The sequence below is a fragment of the Rosa rugosa genome, chromosome 1 (assembly GCF_958449725.1).
Source record: "Rosa rugosa chromosome 1, drRosRugo1.1, whole genome shotgun sequence".
NCBI lineage: Eukaryota > Viridiplantae > Streptophyta > Magnoliopsida > Rosales > Rosaceae > Rosa > Rosa rugosa.
In genome coordinates, this window is record NC_084820.1 from 23,692,590 (window position 1) to 23,715,805 (window position 23,216).

Below are 23,216 nucleotides of genomic sequence, written 5' to 3' on the forward strand. Positions count from 1 at the left end.
CCTCCACTAATAGAGCAGCACGTACGATAGGATTTATGAAGATACGTCAAGAAAAAAATAAGATAGTCTCAGATGATTAACTCTTATATATCCTAGAATAGGATGACATGGAGCAACATAACTAAAACGCCCATTATCAAGATAGTCTCGGATCTCCTTCTTCCAATCTCTAAAAGACGTCCCACTGGTACCATTTACTTATGTCTCTACGGCAAGAGTCGATCCTCAGTCTTTGATTCCAAACAGAGCTTTGACGAAGGTGAATGGAAGGAAAGAAGTTGGTGGTTTAGTGTGGTTATATATCCTTTTCTGCATTTCCGACGTAGAACTGCAATTCATCCAGAAATACATATTGGAAGCATTAGATTTCATCTCAGTTTCAACCATTAATAATCTACTTCACAGAACTCAAATAAACATTACAAGCCATAAGCTTGAAAGCTCAAACGTTGTGAAAGACCATTATTCTCTCTCAGAGAGACTCATAGTTAGATCATTAACCAAATCCATAGTAGACCTTCTCAACTTCATCGCAGACTACGATTAAGTCCTCAAGTATTAGCAAAGAGCTATCAAGGCCATCAACGCCTTGGTTGCTCTGGGCAAAGATAAGGAGCAACTCTTCATCTTACGAGTTTATTTTCTTCTGCTAAGTTGATTAGGGATTGGGTCATTTGGTGCAGAGAGATTATAGATTGTATCTTTTTTTATCAGGATTTAGCTATGTAATTCTTTATAATTTTTTGCTAAATTGAATTTGGAAGCTTCTCTATCCATTTGGAAATGGTAATTGTCATTCTTTAATTTTCTGGGTTTTGTTGTTCTACTTCTTCTACTTGAGAATCTTTTTTAAGTGGGTTGACAAATATATCCCTTTTTATTAGGCGTGTGAGGTTCAATTGCCACATTTAAACAAAGAAAACAGAAGGAGAGACCAAAGTGATATACGGTGATATAATTGATTGACTAAAGTGAAGTTTTTAAAAGTTAGATGACCAAAGTGTCGAATGAAACATAATTCGATGACTAAAGTGATCTTTCTGCCTTAATTTTATGCTCATTCTTTTAAGAGAATGTCACAAGCTTAAAATGTTGGATGGTTTATTTTAATTTCCACTCAAACTGATTAAACTCCAGAAAACAATTTCTTAACTTCTTGGGAGAAAAAGTTGTTCCTTTAGCTGTCATTGTCATATATAGTGTGTGAACTACACTATATGCTGAATTATACATACTAATGTTGCTGCAAGACTGCCTTTAGCTATGATAAACTCGATCATGGGGGTTAAATCTTAAGTTGGAACACAGAAGAGGTTGTGGGAATAACTGGCGACATCATTATAAATGGATAGCTGGATCTTGGTATATAACAGTGTTGGCAGACAATGTACTAATGTAGGGTACTAGCTCGGGTTCATGAGAGTCATCTCTGACCCACTAAATTAGAAAGAAGATAATGTTAAAATGGTCTAATCGATTTAGTACGGTCTGAGGTTGGAATTTTACAACCAATTACTCGATCTGCTTTTCTGTGATTTCCTTTCCTTTCTTATTTTCTAAAATGGGGTCTAACAATGAAAATTAATTAGTTAAACTATTTAAAGGTGTTTTGAGAACTTGTAGTTTACTGGCTAAGTACCAATCCTACGTATGTTTATCTATTTACTCAAAAATTATTCAGTGCATCGATAGTGGAGGTTTACCAGCGGGTTAACCACCACTAAAACGGGTGATTTTGGTGGCATTGACTTCCTCTCTATCTTAACTATAATTTTCACAACTTGAGCCTAGTTTAAATATGAACAAGAAATGCTTTCGGCTAACATTTTTCAATTATGCTTTCTCTCTCCACAGATCAATTTGTTGTGCATGGGGTGGTGTTGGAACTGCAAGGAAGAGAGGAATGCAACCCAAGTAGTAGCATAGCTCGAGGTGGCCGGAGGAGGTAAAACCCGGTTGCAACCAATTTTGGTTTCTCCTCTTCGATATGTCGATGTGGTAACGATTTGATATGCATGGTTGGTGGCGTTGGAACCGCAAGGAAGAAATAAACACAACCCAAGAAGAGGTGGCGGAGCTCGAGGTGGCCGAAGGAGGAAAAATCCGGTTGCTACCCGTTTTGGTTCTCCTCTTTGATACGCCGTCGTAGGCGGTTATGGAAGGAGGTTGAGTTCAAGCAGCGACTAGATGGGATCAAGCGGCCGGTCCTTTCGTGATCGATTTTATGGCTGAGTCACCTATTTGGATGGTGGTTGATTCGTTAGTGGACCTTCATAAGAAATTAGAGAGAAAATATAAAATTAAAAATAAGCTGCCACTCATCTAGCGGCAGTAATTGAAGTTGCGTAAGGGTATAAACCTGATGATTTTGTGTAAGATCGATGAAGACAATTATATGATAAGAAATGAAGTGAAATAAAGATAGAGATGTAGTACTATGTAAGAATCTTAACATGATTATTCTATAAAATTCGAAACTTTGTCCTGTTCCTGTGTATAGATGAATATATGCTTTTCCGAGTGAGAGAATGGTTTCAACTTTCAAGTGAGCAAGCGAGGCAAATAAATTGTGCCAGCTTTTTCGATGGGGGATGCCAAAAGTTGAGTATCTAAAAACTCAAAAATTTGTAGGGCAAGTTCTATTGAGAGAGAGATGCCTTTTCCAGTTTGCCCTACTGTTTCTGGCTTTGACATTACCCTAGGCTATGGGCTGTGAAAGGGAGAAGAGCCATCATTGCTAATGAGCATAGGCTTATTCACAAGCATGGGCCACCATGATGCCTAAACAAGTGTCACTCTTTTCTCTCTCACAAAATGCCTGGTCTGGCCCCTTCACAAAATCTCCCAAAATCCCATGCCTAATCATTAACCCTAAAATTTTATTAAATTTAATGACTAAATGCACATTGGTTAATTTTTATAAAAGAAAAAATTGGGATTTTCCCAAAAAGAAAGTGAACCCCTTTCACCCTTTTTAAAAGCCTCTACAAAATCCCATGATTTTGATCTTTGTGTAGATGTCTCCACTTCCCAGCAAAAGGAAGATTCAAATTTTGGGAGCAGTGTTGTTGCTACCTATCTCGCTCACATCATTCCAGATTTAAAACCAAAGGTGAATGAAAAAAAAGATGCATAATTGAAGTGAAAAAGATCATGATCTATCAATCAAAGAAATGAAAAAAGATTATCAACTTTCACATGTATCACCGATTCATGTAAAGATTACACTATGCTCTAATGATAACAATATCAGAGGAGTGCTTGAAAGTACTTCGACTTTTCCCCATTCATAATTTTCAAAATTTCACATGTCAAATATAAAACTTCTGGCGGGAAAAATAAGCATTTTTTTTTGTTGCAATAGTGTTTGACGATAGTGTAATTTTTTCTATAAAAAAAAGTGTAAATTTCATTTTTGTATGCTCGATCAGTATATAATTTCTCCCAAACATGCATTTTGAGAGTGTGATCATTAGCTTACTAAGCTTATAGTCGACATTGTGCTTTCATCCAATTGACCTAAGCCACATTTTGTTTTTTTTTTGTTTTCTTTTTAATATGTATAGGCAAAATCCCCTACCACCTTAGTTGGGATTTGTTTGGTGGTTCGTGATGATAATCACGGTCTTAATAGGATAAACAAAATAATAATGACACTATCAAAAAGAAAAAAAAAAAAAAACAAAAGTTAATTTCCATGCGTTACGCTACTTTTTTGGTTTTCAACATGTGACATGCATAGCTCATGTTAGCTCATATGATGATGTCACCACACCTCATAAATACACCACATAATATATATTCTTCTTTTCTGGGCTGACATAATAATATATATTCTTAACTGCAAAAAAAAATAAAAAACGCAAGAGTAAATGGCATAAATTAAAATGCAGGGAGGAAGGAAATTAAAATTAATGAATTTAGGAATTTTCCAATTTTCGTGGTTTTACATAAAAGACCATAATTCAAATTTGTGTGGTTGTACCTTAAAGACCACTAAAAAGGGTCTTTATTCTTCTTTTTTTTCTATTATAATTATTTTTTCGCTAGAGTACAATCATGAAGATATTTACGTATGAAACTGGCTAAAGTATTTTCTGCTCCTTAATATTTCTTTAAGGGTGAGTAACGTATGAATGATCCTCATCGAAAAAACTGCTGGGCATCATATCATCTATGGTTTTGTACAATGAGCATCTCATTGATCAATTTAAAAATAATGAAAAAAATATATAAAGAAATTAGAAACAGAGGCACATGAAAGATATGTGATTCGTATAAATATGAGATTTGCGGCGGCTAACTATACCCCAAATCTCGCCACCAATCACTCCCAGACAATTATATAATATATTTAAGAAAAGTTAAATAAAAATTCATAAGAATATTGCGAAATTGAAGGGTAGAGAGAATAATCTATTAAGCAAGGAGACAAATCTACCATTTGCTCTAATTAATAGATTCTTCTTTCTTCTTTTTCTTCTTCCTCGTTTCAGGTAGGATAGAACTGAGATTGTTAACAAAAGACCAAGATGGTATTCTTTCGTATGTGAAAGTATGAAACATATGTGAAAAATGATCACAAGGAAAAGAAATGAAGGAAACTAAGAAAGCTATTATTTACATATAATGAAAGAACAGAAGTGGGAAAAAGGTTTAATTATGTCGATCGTCATGGTTAAGAACACAAATTAAAATTCTGTCACATGCATCATCATCATCATCATCCTATACCTTTGAAACTGTAAATGTGAATCTGTCTCATTGATTTGCAGAAGCCTATAATTAATCTGAAGAGCAAATCCATGATTCCACCATACCTTCACTTCTAGCTGTAGTAGTACTCACATTATTCTCCAGCTGCACCCCAGCTTTATCGACAACATTCGACGAAGAAGAAGCCGCGTAGTTTAGTTTGCCATTACTGTAATTCCCATTGACGGACCTCAGAAGATCGACATTGCCGTCGTTCTTGTTGTTGTTGTCAACCCAGTTCATTGTCGTCGTTGTCGTCCTCTGGTTATTGTCGTGCCTAGGTTGCTGCTGCTGAAGCGTACGGCCACCATCCGAGGACGACGACGACACGATGTTAGGAAGCTGCTGCACATTTAGCCCATGGCTCAAACCAAACGGATCTTCAAGCACACCCAAAGAGCCTTGAGACTTGGAGGAGCCAAGAATATTGCCTGAACCGGGTAATGGGTATTTTGGTAAATTCGGCTGAGGCTGCTGGTTTTGAAAGAGGGACTGAAAATTCAGAACTGATGAAGAGGAGGAGTTTTGCATGTTGTTCATGTTCAAAAGACTCTGAGAGTGTTGTAGATTAGAACCACCAATATTACTATTAGTATTTGAATTACTAGAGGGTAACAAAGATGGAGATGGAGGAGAAGGTAGTAGTGGAGCTTTATGAGCAAATGGTCTCAACAGATAAGGAGGAAGAGAAGAAGGATCCATATGATTCGGACCCGGGCCCGATCTAACCATAGATGAAGCCGAAGACCCGAACAAATCCAACCTGCTTCTAGGAAAAGGCGAACTCGTAAATGGGGGTGCAGGAATACCTGTAAATTCTTGAACCATGGCTCGGAAGTTTGTTGTGTCTGTGGTGAGAACCGTAGTGGGTGCACGCCTCGACGCTCTCGACCTCTTTTTTGGGTTGCTGTTCCGAACGCCGCCGACGTTGTTGGTGGTGGTCTGGTCGTTCGGAGCTGACGAGGATGGGATCTGAGTAAAAGTAGATGACCCTCCTCCGCCGCCGCCGACTCCTGTTCTGCTGACTTGTCCTCCTAGTTGACTATTGGTCAAAAAGGATTGGCTGAGCTCGTTCTGGCCGCCAAGATCGGACATACTCGGGTCGGATCTCAGCGTCTTGGACCACACCATGTCGAGGTTGACGAGCGGGTTCGGGTTTGTGAGCCTCGAATCGAAGATGTTGGATAAGGTGTCGAACTCAACATGAGGATGATGGCGTTGTTGTTGCTGCGGTACTTGCGGTGGGTGGTGGTGGTGGTGGTTAGTCATGGTGGGACCCAGCAAGGCCGAGATCGACTCCGCGCGTGAGTCGTACGACTCGTTGTCGCCGCCGCTCGAGGACTGCATACTTCCGCTGTTACCGGAATCCATGAGGGAGCCGAAAATGGAAAGACGCGAGGGGAGACAGAGATATGTGAAGTAGATGATGATAGTTTAGCTTTATTTAAACTACAAATCCATTAATACGAAACTACCAAACAAGGCATAAGCGAGAGAGGAGAGAGAAAGAAAGAGATGAGTAATACTATCCATGTCTTTGCTCTCTGATCTGAAACGAAACGAGGACAGTGTTTGGCTTGCTTGCTTCTGCTTTGTCTTCGGATCATGAAACTGATGGTTGCAGAAAGAGACTGTTGAGGAATTTAGGAAAGCTCCAAACCCAAAACACCGATCTTTTTTGTTTTTACCATATATGGGGTTATTGGGGGAATTAGGGTTTGGGATGAGAAAACAGAGTTGGGGAGAGAGAGAGAGAGAGAGAGAGAGAGAATTTGACAAAAGGGATAGAGAACATCTAGTTCTAGTAGAGCCTTTTTCTTCTTCTCTAAAAGAGAAGCTGCTTCTCTGCTTGAGGTTCCACTCAAAAGGATCAGTGTGGGGTAGCCATGCGTGTCTGTGAGAGAGAGAGAGAGAGTAATAGTGATGGAGAGGAAGAGAGGCCAACTGGTCAAAGCGAGTGAGAGCTGTGGTTTTTTTTTTTTTTTTTTTTTTTTGAAAGAGAGCTGTGGTTTTGATTCAGTGTGAAATGAAGAAAGGATATGAGGTGGTTAAGGAAGCTGTTTAAAATATAGTAATTATAATTAGTTAAATTTAAATATATTCCAGTTAAATTTGTTAGCATTATTTTAGTTCTTTTGGAACAGTGAGGTGGGCAAGCAACCAAATGAGGGAAGTATGGTTGTTGAATGGTATTTATAAAGGTTAGAGAACCACCACATCCTCACCTTTGCTTTTTCCCTCCCAAGTAAAATAAGATTACAAATAATTTTAGGTCTAATTATGCTATATATAAGTTAGCACCTACCTGGTTTTTTCTTATTATTTTTCCTTCTCAAAAATTACCTATAAATAAACATTTTACTGGACCTAGCTTTGACCAAGTCATCAGCTTGACATAATATATCAAAATATCTGGTGTTATTATTGAAGAACCTCAGAGAATCTTTCACAGTCTTCCTCTGCAGAAGATGGGGAAAAAAATCATGATATTTCTTCTGTTAATAAAGAATATGATATATTTTCCATTCTTTTTTCTTTTATTCCCGCTTCCTCCCTGCAAAATACTTTGTATTTTTTTCATCAATGGCAAAGAAACTGTTTGGAAGAAAGAAGAAGAAAGACATCTTCTGTGATCTTTAATAGTATGGATAGATCAGTTCAACAACATATAGGTTCGCTGCAACCATCAAAACTAAAAAGGAACCAAACATATTATTAAATCCCATGTTTATTATAACAATTTCAATGATATTACAAATAACGCAACTAGGATTAGAATTATCATACTATATGTTTAAAGAAATTGAGCAGAAACAAATACAGTCTGCCTCTACAAAAACAAAACCCTAACCCTTAGTTATCAATGCATTGCTTGATGATTTGTGTGCAAGTCCTAGATCTAGGACTGTAATTTGTGATCCTTAGTTGTTTATTTTTCGGGCCTTTTGGCCCCCATCTATCCAAAAAAAAAAAAAACAAACAAAACCCTAACCCTTAAACCTTCGTTCTCACGTCTCCTCTTCAAAGTTAGCTTTTATTGGCTCGTAACTTTTTACAGTCCTTGATAGTTCTGGATATTTATGATTTAGCTTTTCGACAGCTTATGAAAAGCACCCACGTGGCAGTGATTACACTCACATCAATTTACCTAATTATGTCTTATTTAAGTTTAATTGGACCTGTGAAACTGCTAGCTTTTGTTTTCTAACTACATAGGGGCTCTATTCCCTCCAACTACAACGATTAAGTAAGATCAAAATTTTAGGGTTAATGGGACCTCCCATCATTTTCAATCAATCTGTACATCATCACACAAGGATGCAATGTAATACAACACATTATTGTTGATTTGAATGTTTGGATTGATGGGTTGTTCCTTTGTTAATGTTATGGTTGTGTATTTTTTGAAGAGTTCCGGATCACAAGAGTTCCATTAAAAATTAAAAAGATTTCACATTACAAAAGTGACAAAAAAATTAGGATTAAATTCAGTTTACCCCCCTGAGGTTTGGGGGTAATTTCATGTTAGTCCATGTCCTCTCAATTTAATCAGTTTACCCCTCGAGTTTTTCAATTCTCCTCAACCGTGTCCATGCCGTCCAATTTGGACGTTAAATCTGAAAAAAAAAAAAAAAAAATACATACAAGTGTCAATTTGAAACGTTAATTTGTGATAAGGCCACCTGAGTTGCTCTCCATCGAGCCAGAATCTTCTATGTGTCAAAGTGTCAAAAAATATAAAATTACATACAAGTGTCTATTTACCACTATGATGACTCATGTTACCACCTGAGTTGCTCTCCATCGAGCCAGAATCTAATATTTCGTCTTAATCGAAGAATTTAACCGGTGGCGGCGAGCGGCGGCGTCGAAATTGAGTCATGATGAGCTCGGCTCCGTCGTCTCCAAGCCACAACTCTGTCGTCTCCAAGCCTCAGCTCCGTTGAATCCTAGCAAGGCGAAAACGGAGTGGTTAAGAACATCTGGAACGCCATGGAAGTAGCAGAAGCTGCAAATTGCTCTCAGATCTAAATCCAATCTTCTTCTCAATCTGTTGACCCTTTGCTCCCTCTTTCTATTTACGTTTTCCGGTGCTTGATTTTCATTTTGTATTTCCGACTTCTAGCTTGATTTTTGTTATCAGAAAAAAAATTAGACGGTGTTTAGTTTGGTTTGATTTGATTGTGATTTATTGGAATGAATGGGTTTGGATTTGTTTGAATTCATCTGTTGTGGAATTTTGCAGGGGAGAGAAAAAGAGTTGTGCTCAGTGCTCTTGTATGATGGGGGGATGGTTTTCTTAGTTTGTATTGTTTTGATTTCTTTTGGTTTTGTTGTGTGGAATTGCTAAACTTTATGTATATAATGTATCAAGACTCGACACATTAACAATAGCTTATGTTATAGTGGAGTAGTTTTTTAACACATTAACAATAGTTTTTGTTATAATGGAGTAGTTTTTTTTTAACACATTAACCGTAGCTTCTGTTTGAGCATTGCAAGTCTTTGAGAATAGCTTTTAGTATTAGTGATAGTAGTTTTTCTTACTGGTGACAGTAGTTTTTTGTGTTGGTGATAGTAGCTTTTGTTGATGGTCAAAGTAGCTTCTGTTATTGGAGTAGCTCTTTAGTGTAAGAGTAGCTCGCTGGTGTTGGTGATAGTAACATTTGTTGTTGGTGACAGTAACTTTTGGTGTTTGTGAGAGTATCTTTTGGTGCTGGTGAGAGTAGTTTTCTGGTATTTGTGAGAGTAACATTTGTTGTTGGTTAGAGTAGCTTTTGGTATTGGTAATAGTAGCTTTTGTTGGTGGGGATAGTAGATTATGGTTTTGGGGAGAAAAGTTTTTTTTTGTAATAGTAGCTTTGGTTGCTGATGATAATAGCTTTTGTTACCTCGCCGGAAGTTGCCAGTAGCTTTTGTTGCTGATGGCAGTAGCTTTTGCTACCTCACCGGAGGTTGCCGGAAATTTCACCAGAGTAGCTTTTGTTGCCAGCGATAGTAGCTTTTGATGTTAGTGACAGTAGTTTTTGTGGTCACCGTAGGTCGGCCGGAGACTCACCGGGGTTGGCCGGAGACCAGCCGGAGTTGACCGGAGGTCGGCCGAAGACCCGCCGGAGTTGGCCGAAGGTCGACTGGAGACTAGCCGTCGCCGGAGAAGAGAGAGAGGATGATTGTTGACTTTTTACTCTAGTGGCATTTATGTAAATATGTTGGTTTTTTATATCCAAAATTTAACACATTTTTTAATCTAGTGGTCTTATGAGGGAAAAAAACAGTTTGTGGCCTTATGACAAAAAAAACATTGAAATATGCACTTATATGTAATTAACCCAAAAAAAAACCACTCTAAGGGCTAAAATTGTCATTTCAAGAAAAAAAAAACACCATGACAAAAAAAAAATTCTTCTTCCTTTTTTTTTGTCATGTTTTTTTTTTTATTTCTCTCTCATTGAAGAAGAAGAATTTTTTTTTTAATTGTCATTTCAAGGAAAAAAAACACCATGACAAAAAAAAAATTCTCTCTCATTGAAGAAGAGAATTAAAAAAAAAAAACCATGACCAAAAAAAAAAAACTTCTTCTTCAATGAGAGAGAATTAAAAAAAAATCATGACAAAAAAAAAAATCTTCTTCTTCTTCTTCTTCAATGAGAGAGAATTAAAAAAAAATTCTTCTTCTTCAATGAGAGAGAATTAAAAAAAAAATTCTTCTTCTTCAATGAGAGAGAAATAAAAAAATTAAAAAAACCATGACAAAAAAAAGAAGAATTTTTTTTTTGTCATGTTGTTTTTTTTCCTTGAAATGACTATTTAAAAATATATATATATATATTCTTCTTCTTCTTCTTCAATGAGAAAGAATTTAGAAAACAAAAACCATGACAAAAAAAAAAATTCTTCTTCTTCTTCTTCAATGAGAGAGAAATTAAAAATAAAAAATAAAAAATTTGTCATGGTTTTTTTTTTGCTTGAAATGACAATTTTAGCCCTTAAAGTGGGTTTTTTTGTCAAACTTAACTTGGACGGAATGGACACGGTTGAGGAAAATTGGAAAGCTCGAGGGGTAAACTGATTAAATTGAGAGGACAAAGACTAACATGAAATTACCCCCAAACCTCAGGAGGGTAAACTGAATTTCATCCAAAAAATTAAAATATATAAGTGGATAGCTTACTCTCAATTATATCAAGGTTTCGTAGGTCAAAATCCAACACTTACAGATAGTTAAGTTGGGCCAGTCGGTTCAATAGTGAGCCACAAGCCAAGTTTGTCATTGTTTAACATGAAATCAGAGCAGATCCAGCCCTCTCCAATTACGTCGATGGACCTGAATTAGGGTTCCTTTTTCGATGTAAAAATTGGTTTATTAAGCAGTTGTACGTGAAGACCTAAGTTAGGTTGCATGTAAGGAGTGCTGGAGAGTGATAATCTCACATTAGAAAAGTAACAAAATAAATTATTACTTATTAGAAGGTTTTACCTTATTAGTGATTTAAAAATATATGTACCCAGTAAGTTAAAACTTAATACCTAATAGGTGGTTAAGTTGAGACAATATAGGTATAATAGTGGGTCACGCTTGTTGGTTTTTTTTTTTTTTGAATTCAAGGACGGTACGGATGCCTTCAAGCCTTCACTATTATGTCTCGTACCTAGTTTTATTGATTTACTGGTCATTTGAACAGTAACCAATCGAAATTTTTACTTTTACTTTTACTTTCATTTCGAACATTTAGGGGGAACTCCAAAGTTGACTTTTTCTTCGATTCATTTTTCAAGGAAACTTTCTTCATAAAAGTTGTAGAGGACGTTAAACCGAGTCCGTGGATATGCAGCATGAAAAAATTGGAGTTCATATGAGAAATATATGGTCTTCAGAAGTTTAAGTATTTCGTTAGAGTGAATCCGGCGGGTTCTCCGCTATCCGGCCACCATCGACCTCGCCATCGGTCTGAAAATGATGGCCTTCTCCTCCTTTATCGATCCATGGCCTTTCTTCGAATCGGTTTTAAGTCTGGAGCGAGAATTGAAGTCTAAAAGCCCGAAGGACTCATGAAACTTGACCCAGCCGGAATTTCCTTCTCCGGCCACTGCTAAACGTGAAATCACTAGGGCTTTAAAGCCCTTAGGTTGGTGATCAAAACCACTATAGTCTTTCACACCAATTTGCAGTGTGGAGGGAGATCGATCGATTTGAAGTTCGGTACCCCAAAATTTTTGAGGTAAACTTCGAACTGCTCGTTAATAATTTGGCTTTGGTGTAGTTGAAAAGGTTGTTAAGCGTGTTGTGTTGAATGTTTTGGTGTAAGCTGTGCACTCATACTCGAGGTTAAGGGTGCCAGTGCGTGGGGGCGCATGCCGCCGCTTTTGGTCTTCCATTTTATTTCATTGTGTAGAGCATGATATTACGATCTTGTGGATACAGTTTGGTAGGAATACATCAAACTTTAGGATCAATAGGAATTTTCGAAGTTTCAGAAATTTAGGTACGAATTCATGTAAATCCAGCCGTTAGAACGTGCTGATTTTTCATTATTTTTCATCAACCTTGATTAATGAAACTATCGAATACAAGGGGAGGACATTAAGTCAAAACCCCTGATTACAATAAACATCTAGAGAACATCCTGAAATACTATCACGAGTCTCTACTAAACAACTGTATTCAACTAGGCACCAACTAGCAAAGAGCGCTCTAATGGCGACTCTATTTGCTTTAACACAGCGGTGACATAACAGAAATATAACTCGATCTGCACCTCGATTACAGCATAGCATAATTTCCATACACACAGCTTTCCCATCATGTTGCCACTGAAAAATGCATCCAGTGACAGTTAGTTTCACCCTGCCACTAGGAGGCAGCGACCATTTGACCAAGCAAGAAACTCGCCGCCTACCTAGAGCAGACAAGACACAGAAGGTGTAGAGATAGGGACCAAGCCCACATCGTTCTACCAAAAATTGGTAGCAACTTATTAAAACAATTACTAGCAAGTAAACATGAAAATAACAAACAACTTTAATATAAAAAACTAGCCATAATGTACCAAGAGTAACCCCCAAGCCCAAGAACCACCAGGCCCATAATAAGCCCACCATCGAAGTAGGGCCAGAAAGTTTAGAACCTTGAACCCGACCCAGACCAGCTACACAAGCATCCCCACCTTCACTGCCGCATACCCAAAGTCGCAGCGCCGCCGTCGCCTTCGGATCCCGCCCGCCTTTGCACACAGACGTTGCCGTCAGAGCGCCAGTAAGTCATATCCCCCACCACCACCACCACAATCCTCGAGATCCCAACCTTGAGGCCAAACCCAACTCTGGAACTCACACCGTCGCCCGCTGCTACGCAATCAAGAACCGTAACCCACCCAATCTCCACTGAATTTGCGATGAGATCTGAGTGGATCCAACCACCAACCAATGATCTAGATTGGGTTTGCACGTCAGCCACACCATCGCTCACTACCGTCTGTCCCGAAACCATACCTTGTGCAGACATCTCCGTCGGCTGAGAAAGAAGCAAACTAAACCCTCCCAACCCCAATATCCGATTAGCTACACCAACATACCGTCTGACCGCACTCCACGCACACCAGGGAGGCCAAAGGCTGCCGTATGAGTGGCGGCGCAGCCAGACGAGTAGATTTGCTTTGTTAGGGTTTTTCTCTATTCTCTCTCTAACTCTGTTATGTTCATCTTTTGTATGGTAAAGTCTGTTTTTGTCTCGAAGTATGTTGTTAGAATCATTGAGTTGACGAATCACTAAAAGTTCGAGTCCGATGTGAAAACTGATTTTCAAGAGTTTCGACAAATTATTAAATGAAGGTTTCGAGGTTTGATTTAAATTCGAATTTAGCTAAGCATTAATTTGTTTTCACAAGTGTGGGATTTGAGTGCTGATTTTTGTTTGTGATTTTATATTTGACTTACGATCTTTTTATCAATACTTCAAATTTGGATGTTATTTGAAATTGTGATTCCCGATAAATATTTTGAATTTAAGCTTGAGTGTGATTTGGGAATAAAGACTATGGATTGAGTATTTGTCATAATTTTTGGGATTAATGTAGGATTGTGGATGCATTAATTATTGATTGTGTTATTTTATGTTTGTGATTGTACTAATCGTTTCGGCTAGATGTGCTATGTGATTGGAGGCACTAGGAGAGATGGGATAGACTAGTGATCTCAACTGATGACACCAAAAGAGAGGGGATGGGCTGGAAGTCATAGTCGGAGATGAGGCACCAGAAGAGAGGGGATGGACTGGTGGTCATGGTTGTTGTTATGGCACCAAGAGAAAAGGGATGAACTGGTGGCCGTGATGATTAAATTGATCTGAGACATGTATGTTATGATTGTATGTTTGAGTATACTTCGAACTATCTGAATCGATTAATGCCATGTCATAATGAGAATTATATTTATGAATATATTGTTATATATGTAAGTTAATATTTTACCCGATATAATTGATTAATGGAAGTGTGGGAATATTGTTATAAATTATTGTACAGATAGTTATGTTTTAGGGTGAGCAGGTAGGCTATGGAAGTTTTAGGACTGAAATTGTATTGTTAGAAGTGTTTGTCTGTCTTGCAAGTTTGGGTAGTCTATTTTTAGGGGAAGCTCTGCCAAATTTTCAGTAGAATTTATTCTAAAGTGGGTCTCGCAGGCTAACCATAAATTTAACTATGAAGATTGCCTTTTCGTGGCTAGTAAAATGGAAGCAGCCTAAATCTCATGAAAACGTGATTGTGGCAGAGCAATACAAGTATCATGCTGCTAGGTAAAGCAGTGGAGCCCATGTAGTGCTGCACCCTAAATGGTGACAGTCCATTCATTTATTTTATTATTGAATCACAATTTTATTATGCAATTATGCCCCAAAATCATGAAAATAACTTGTCTTTAATTATATTTTACCCATCATTAAATCATTTTCTTATTTTATAAGAAAATGTGGCAAAGGAAAAAAAAAACAATCTAATTGGGACTTTTAAAGAACGGTTTGTGCACTTTGAGTGCCATGTCTGGCCTAGGACGGCAGTGAGTTCCTTGCATTGTCAAATGGTCACAGCCTCCTAGTGGTATGATGAAATCAAGTGACATTGAAATTATTTTTTGGTGGCAACATAGTGGGAAAGTTGCTTTTAGTGTATGGCTTCGCATGAGCATTATCTTTCCGATATGTCGCCAAAATTGGAAAGCAAATGGAGTAGTTAGTTGTGTGCTCTTTGCTAATTAGTGCGTATTAGAATACACAGAATTCGTAGAGACTCTTGATTTTATTTCGGAACGTTCTCTTATGGTTTATCATAATTTGGGATTTAGACACTATGTCCCATCACCTTGTATTCTATAGTTTCATTAATGCCCTCCTTGACTGGGGACTTAGGGGACTTGTACTTACATGAGCATTTACCTAAACCATAATTAGCTACAATGAGCCATGCTCATGCTACCGCCAGCAGTACCAACATCTATCAAGGGTGTGACCTACGGAAACACAGCCAGACAGGATATCGCTTGAGCTCCGGCTCAGCCCAAGATCACCGCTGATGCGTCGTGCCAAGATCACCTTGCTGAAGCATTAGAAGCTGGGAGTAGAGGCATATCAGTCCCACATCGAAAGCAAGGAAAAGATCAGTCTCTTCGTCACCTATAAAAGGTTCACTCCTCTCTCTTCATTAAATACGCATTTACTACTTACCTAACGTTATTCTATCAACATAAATACATTAACTAACTTAGGCATCGGAGTAGAGAAGACCGCCAACCGCGGTCTCCCTCTGACGCCCTATGTATTTTATTTGACAGCTAGTGGAAACACCAAGGTCTTTACAAGTACCGGTCAGCCTCGCGGACCAGCATTAACCGAGGTTGAGCTACCGCTGAATCTCAGACATTAACAAATAATAACCAAGTTAAATCACAAATACTCCGGGTGTGATGGTTCAAACATTAACACTAAATACCTAGAAATTTTTTTTCTTTTGAAACAAGTATGCAATGATGCTCTGAACCCACAATGTCAATGGAGACTTATTCTTTCGAGTCATATATTATATTACACCAAGTTTAGTGACTAGGCTTTGATTTGTGTAATTATTTTGTTCAATAATTTTTTTAATTTCTGGATCATCTCCAGCAATCTTAAAGGGTGATGGGTGTTTGTAGGTGATCAATGACTATAGTTTCAACAGGGGGATGACTGGAAGAAACAACGGAGTTAGTGGGTGTTTTCCATTTTGCTTTTGTGAGGGTTTGAATATTTTTTTGGTTTTGTCGGTCAATGAAATCAAGAAAAAATATTTCAGATTGGGTCTCAAGCATAAAAGCTTGCCAATTTTTAAACAATTGTCTTCGTTGTTCGATTAAGGGATATTGTTTTCTATAAAGGTTTCATCTATGAATATTTTTTGCAGATTCAAGATCTTTATCTAATTTTGAATAATTAATTGTAAATGGTCGACTGAGTGTACTTAATTGAGGATTTATGGGAGGAATGACTTCAAAATCAGTAGTTGTGGGAGATGTTTGTTCCTCATCTAAGATTGGTTAAGTTTCTGCACAACTGGGGTAATTGACTTGTGAGGTGGTTTGAATATTTTTAATTTTTAGTTTTTGTGATTCTTCCTCTAATTCTTTTATTCTAATATTTTTTATTTCTTTATCTAAGTCACAGTCTTGTCTTGACATAGTTTCAGCAGATGTGGATCCTGCAAAAGAATGCCTTGAAGCTGTGAAAGAATGCCTTGATGATTGTCCTAATTCATGAATCCTAAGATTTTGACTTAATCTAGGATTATGAAAGTTGATTCTTACTGTGCCATCGTTGTATTGTTGGATACAGTTTAAGTCAGATAAATTATGTTGTATGTTGATAGGTTGATTTTCACTAGCGAGAGACCATTCAGAAGGCAGATGGACATCTGACCATCTGATTGTGTGTGGAACTCTAATATTAGCATTTTCTTGACTGCTTCGAATTAAAAGAGTTTGATCTTTTGGGCTTTTACTTATGGCTTGAAAATTCATATTTGTACTAGTGACTTTATAGTGAATTCTATAAATTAAGGCTAATGGTTGGGTTCCTTCTAGGACATTGTAACCTGAAGTTTTAATATTTAAGGTTAAGGATTTTAAGATGTGAGGATCACTAAGACTAATTGTAAAATCTGGATAACAATCAAAATGGATTGGGCCATTGAATAAACTTGACTCAATGATTCCTAGGGTACTGTCATTGAAGTCGGTGAATCTTGCATCTTTGAGGCATAGAAGTATAGAGGCATTGAGACCTTTTCGGGTTAATAGCTTAACGCCCGCCATTTGGACTAAACCTATATGTAAAAAATTGTGACCATCTTTTTTGTGTTTTTTGGTTGACTCAGGGCTAAATAATTGACATGTTTCATATTGTTTACTAAGAGCATAAACTTGTTCTACTGTTTTAATATGATGTTCACTTTTGAATGAAGAAATGGACCATCTTTTCTTATAAATTTCGTTACTAGGGACTTTGGGTATATTCCAATCATTCATGTCGATATTATCATTTGACTAATATTCAATTTGTTCTTCATTAACTATGTCAGGGATCCTATTTAGGGAAGATCTAGACGAACTGAAGGTAACTGAGTTGGATCTAAACAGTATACTCATGATGAGAAGTGACTAGAAAGGCTGGGACGAAATGTTAAGTTTGGAAGACTGCAAAACCTTAATTTTCTACCTTAGACTAGGCATCTCTCTTCTCCGCTCATGCCTCACCCGGGACTCATTGTTTGGACCTGGACTTAATGTTTGGTTGGAGAAAGCTATAGACTAAAGGTGGAAAAGAAGATGTAAAATAAGTGCTTACAAACTTAAGAAGGAGAACCAGACAAACAATCACTTAGCATAAAAGCAGAATATAAGATATCAACTCAAATACCTCACCTAGGCGGTAATCCGCCACCTGGGGTTTGAGAAGTTTTAATTAATCAACTCAAAAACCTCACCTAGGCAGTAATCCGCCACCTGGGGTTTGAGGAGTTTTAAAATATACAATCAACTCTTACGACTCTGATACCAGAAAGCATAAAATTACTGATATTAAAATTGACTTTTAATTCAAAATTAAATTACAATATATATATATATATATATATACAGAAGTGTTCGAAAGAGGACGTCCGTGAAATAATAAAACTGCGGACGAACGGTTCTCAGCCGTTCATTGGTTTAAATGAAAAGCAATGGCCCAGATGAGGAAGCCTCCAATAACAATCGTGTCAAATAGTCTTGCACTTCAAACCTGGCTTTCACTCCCAAGGACAAAACCAAAGTTTTCTCTGGTTATCCAGCCAAAATCCATGTCTTCCAATCCATGTCTTCTCACAATTGATGCTTGAAACTCATCTCAGGTTGCATGATTGTTGCAACCCAAGCTTTCTTTTTGTCCTCTTTCTCATGAAAATTGTGGTTCTCTTATGGTCCCGACCTCCTTGGAGTTTTCATGCCAAAAGTTGGAGACTTGGAAGTAGAGGAACACATCTGGAGTATGGGTTCTCTCTCTTTTCTGATTAATTTGTTTGATTTCCAACTACAAAATTTAGGGTTTTACCATATTTGGGACTTTTCTTCTTCCTGTTTCTGGGTTTCTTCTTTCTTTCTTTTGTCGATGTTATGGTGTTTTTATTGATTGTCTTATGAATCTTTTTTAGTTTTAGGCAGCAATGAAAAGCATTCATGGGTAATTTGCATATTGACATTGGTTGAATTTCTATCTTTTCTTTTCATCGGCATTACTTACTGACAAAAGTAAGTTGGGTGTATGTGTGCTTTTCAGTTTTAATTAAATGGAGTCAGAGGATGATCAAGTTTATATTCCTCATTAGGTGAACAAGTTCCACCAGTATGGATGAGGAGGGTTGTTCATCAACAAGTGAACTCTAAGGTAAGCTTTGACTTTTCTGAGTTTGAAGATTTGGGATTTTTCCGATTTTGCATCTGATTTGGGATTTTTTTGATTTTGCATCAGTCAACTACCGCTACTGCTTTAATGATTCAGCTTCTGTATGGATTATAGGTTGATCAATGTTTTGGAAGACATAGAATTCATTTCAAGATTATATTACTATTAGATCACTCACATTGTGACTGGTATGATTGGCAAACTTTATGTAACTGAGGCGAGTCATTTATTTCAGGTGCGTGGTGGTAGTTCTGGCTAGCTAGGACACATTCAGTTTTGACAATTAGCTTAGGAGTTCTGATGAGCTCAAAACTTTCAATTGGGTTTACCAAGGTAAAAAGGAGAGATTTTCTTGGAAATATTGAGAATTTAGTTCTAGGGACTGATTTTGGTAGTCCATTTTCATTTGCAGTTTACTTTTAAGTACTTCAAAAGTGGAGTGCAATTATTAAGCCGTTGAAGTGTCATCAAAATTGCCAGTTGGGAAGCTATCCATTAAAACTATGGTAGAGTCTTGTTGATAGTCAATTTCAAGATTCTGGAACTTATATATCTGCATATTAGCACACTACTATGAAAAAAGTAGCATAATTTAGCTCAAGTTGGTCAAAAACAGGAGTGTTGCCTCTGAGTAGCTTTGGAAGCCATATTCTCAAAAGTTTCTTCTTGCATCTGTTAATTACTGTGAATTGATCTGTTGACTCACAGTCTTGTGGCTTGTTGTGTAGTTTAGTTTTCCATTGATGAAAAGAAGTTTGTATATTTTTGTAGTAAAATATCATGAGGTCAAAAGATATCCAATATTTTTTTGCAGATACTGATACTTTGCAGATATTGAATAGGGGCTATTTTGAGTTTGGCTGGTCCCAAATCTAGGACAAACGATTATCATGAGGTTGCTCAGAATGATACCTGTAAGCGGCAAAGAATGTCATCATGTACTTATGAGGAGAGCCAAAGACTAATTCCCAATCTTTCCCAGTATATATGATTGTTTATCAGAGATTTTCTCACATTGGAATTAACTTATCAGACAAATGCAATTTTTAGGTTCCTATGGAGATTATTGTATGTAATGGTTTCAATTGTGAATGGTTAATTAATTGGATACTCGGAAGATTCTTGGAAAAGATTGGTTAAAAAATAGGCTCATTGAAATTTTGTACATGACCAATCTTGTTTTGTTTAAGAATGCCAAGCTTGAGTATGAACTGATATTCAAATATTATTGATTGCCATTGATTATATTACTCATTGTTGAGAACTATATAACCAGCTCTCTCTTAACTTCTAATGATACTCTTAGAGTTTTGGCACCTGAAAGTGAGTTGATGTACATGAAGATGGAATAAAAGCTGGGATATGACAATAACTTGAATATATGACTAAAAAAAGGAAAAAAAAATTTCAGTACATGATGTTTTCATTTTGTTTCCAATAAATGTTTACTGCCAGTGGTGCCTGCTGATAGCAGAAATAACAAATTGCAGGAAAACAACAACCACAAGTCCACAACCAAGAAAACAAAATACACCCAAAGTAAACAACATTCATGTAGAGATATCATTCATTCTATAATACAAAAAAATACAAAACAAAATGGACCTTTCTCTAGAATAGCACAAGCAAAGCTCTGTGTTCTGAGAAAATGCACAGAACAACCACAACAACCACAAATTTGTGTTCTCAGAAAATGCACATTATATTGACAATGTCTATACAATAGATCTCAACTTACTACTAAAAGCATTACACAAATAAACTTAGATTCCAAATCCACAGCCAATACATTATGCGAAGACCAATCCACCACATCTAGATAGAAATCGTCTTGCATCCAAAACCTGAAGAATCAAACACACCATAACTTGTCTTGTTCCAGATCTTTGGGTTTTTTTTGGATTGTCCTCGATGACTTGTTTCTTATAGATAGGAACATAGCCTTCAGGAGGGTACTTCGACCAGTCAAACATTTTGGTGTACTTCTTTACAACATCATCATTCTCTGACTCGTCTGAATAATCTCCGGCATTATCTTATCTAAATAGGAGAAAGAACCATCATACAGGTTGTCAAAGTTTAGAATTCAAATAATTAACATGGGAGCTAGGAAGAACAGAAACATTGACATGACATTAACACTCACCAAATATAGATAAGCAAAAGGAATAAGCAATCGACTTGCAATTTCCCACATAACAAAAGCTGCTAGATATCAGATGTATTTATGAATTCATTCAATAGTTTTAAACTTTAGCTAGAGATCTTGATTCATACACATAGCAGCAACAAAAACTAAGGAGAACAGATACATCAACAGATTCGCTAACTAGTTATAGAAAGGAAAAATCTCAATTATGGCATCTCGCATAAAAAGATTTAAAAAAAAACCCTAAATTTTGTAATTGGAAATCAAAAGTATCAGAAAAGAGAGAACCCATACTCGAGAAAAACTCTAGATGACTGTATGTGCTTCCAAGCCTCCAATTTTTGGGGCGAAAATTCCAAGGGAGGTCGATACCATCGGATGACTGCAATTTTTGTGAGAGAAAGAAAAAGAACGAAGCTTGGGTTATGACAATCGTGAAACCTGAGGCGAGTTTCAAACATCAATGGTGGGAAGACATAGATTTTGGGTGGAGAACTGGAGACGGTGACTTTGGTTTTGTCGTTGAGGGTGAGGGTGAGACTGAGGAGTCGGGTTGCCGTACCAAATCTATTTGACCCACTTGTTCTTGGACTTGGACGCATTTATTTTGAACCGTTGCTTTTCAATTAAGGCAATCAACGGCTCAGATTGTTTCGTCCGTAGTTTTAGAAACTCACGGACGTCCTCTCTCGAACCCTGTTGTGTGTGTGTGTGTGTGTGTATATGTACAGGGCTTCTTGGGTGCGGACGTCTGTACCGTCCGCACGGTACGGATTTCCCGTTTTCCCTCACTTTCCGGCCACATTTTCACATCTTAACCGTTCAGTTTTTAGGTCATAATGTATAGATCAGCTCTACAAATTTTCAGCCAATTTGGTGATCGTTAAGGCATCCAAAACTGCAATTTACCATTATAAATACGAACGGTTCCGGTTTGACAGATTCGGTCCGTTCGTGTAAATTGCAATTTTGGATGCCTTAACGATCACCAAATTTGCTGAAATTTTGCAGAGGTGATCTATACATTAGGACCTAAAAACTGAATGGTTAAGATGTAAAAATGTGGCCGGAAAGTGGTCGAAAACAGGAAATCCGTACTGAAATTTCGGTACGGACGTCCGCACCTGAGAAATATCCTATATATATATATATATATATATATATATAGAGGACCCTTCCACTAAGTAATCCTTTTTTTTAGTCTTTTTTAGGGATAGGGCATTAGACCAACTTTTCGATCACATTTCGGCATCTCAACCGTTCAGTTTTTAGGTCCTAATGTGTAGATCACTTCTGCAAATTTTCAGCCAAATTGGTGATCGTTAAGATATCAAACTAAAATAAATCAATAGACGAATCAAATCTGTCAAACTTGAACCGTTCATACTTATAATCTTAAATCGCCAATTTAAATGTCTTAACGATAATCAATTTGGCTGAAAATTTGCATAAGTGATCTACACATTAGGACCTAAAAAATGAACGGTTGAGATGTCAAAATATGATCAAAAAGTTGGTATAATGCCCTATCCCTAAAAAAGACCAAAAAATGATTCCTTACTAGAAGGGCCCTGTATATATATATATATATATATATATAAATAGGTTTTTCTAGGGATAGAGCATTAGATCAACTTTTCGATCACATTTCAACATCTCAAATATATATATATATATATATATAGCCCTTCTAGTGAGGGATCCCTCTTTTTGGTCTTTTCTAGGGATAGGGCATTAAACTAACTTTTCGATCATATTTTTACATCTCAACCGTTCAGTTTTTAGGTCCTAATGTATAGATAACTTCTGAAAATTTTCAATCAATTTGATGATCGTTAAGGCATCCAAAACTACAATTTACCATTATAAATACGAATGATTCCGGTTCAACAGATTTGGTCCGTTCGTATAAATTGCAGTTTTGGATGCCTTAACGATCACCGATTTGGCTGAAAATTTGCAGAAGTGATCTACACATTAGGACCTTAAAAATGAACGATTGAGATGCCGAAATATAATCAAAAAGTTTGTCTAATGCCTTATCCCTATAAAAGACCAAAAAAAAAGATCTCTTAGTGGAAGGGCTATATATATATATATATATATATATAACTTGAACCATTCATACTTATAATCTTAAATAGCCATTTTGAATGCCTTAACGATAATCAATTTGGCTGAAAATTTGCAGAAGTGATCTACACATTAAGACCTAAAAACTGAACAGTTGAGATGTCAAAATATGATCAAAAAGTTGGTATAATGCCCTATTCCTAGAAAAGACAAAAAAAAGGGATCCCTATATATATATATATATATATATATGAGAGAGAGAGAGAGTTGGTG

At 36.9% G+C, this 23,216-nt stretch overlaps 1 protein-coding gene and 1 long non-coding RNA gene across 2 annotated transcripts; one reads left to right on the forward strand and one right to left on the reverse strand.

Moving 5' to 3' along the window:
- Positions 1-4,595: 4,595 nt before the first annotated feature.
- On the reverse strand, positions 4,596-6,650 carry LOC133724329 (uncharacterized). Its single transcript, XM_062151023.1, has one exon. The coding sequence runs from the start codon at positions 6,124-6,126 to the stop codon at positions 4,786-4,788; it is 1,341 nt and encodes a 446-aa protein (XP_062007007.1). The 5' UTR covers positions 6,127-6,650; the 3' UTR covers positions 4,596-4,785.
- An 11,422-nt stretch (positions 6,651-18,072) lies between these two features.
- On the forward strand, positions 18,073-19,808 carry LOC133744593 (uncharacterized). Its single transcript, XR_009863425.1, has 3 exons — positions 18,073-18,305; positions 18,596-18,703; positions 18,957-19,808. It is a non-coding gene; the product is annotated as an uncharacterized LOC133744593 (long non-coding RNA).
- Positions 19,809-23,216: the final 3,408 nt, after the last annotated feature.

Coding starts and splice junctions, on each gene's coding strand:
- LOC133724329 (XM_062151023.1), bottom strand. CDS start 6,126: ATGGATTCCGGTAACAGCGGAAGTATGCAGTCCTCGAGCGGCGGCGAC.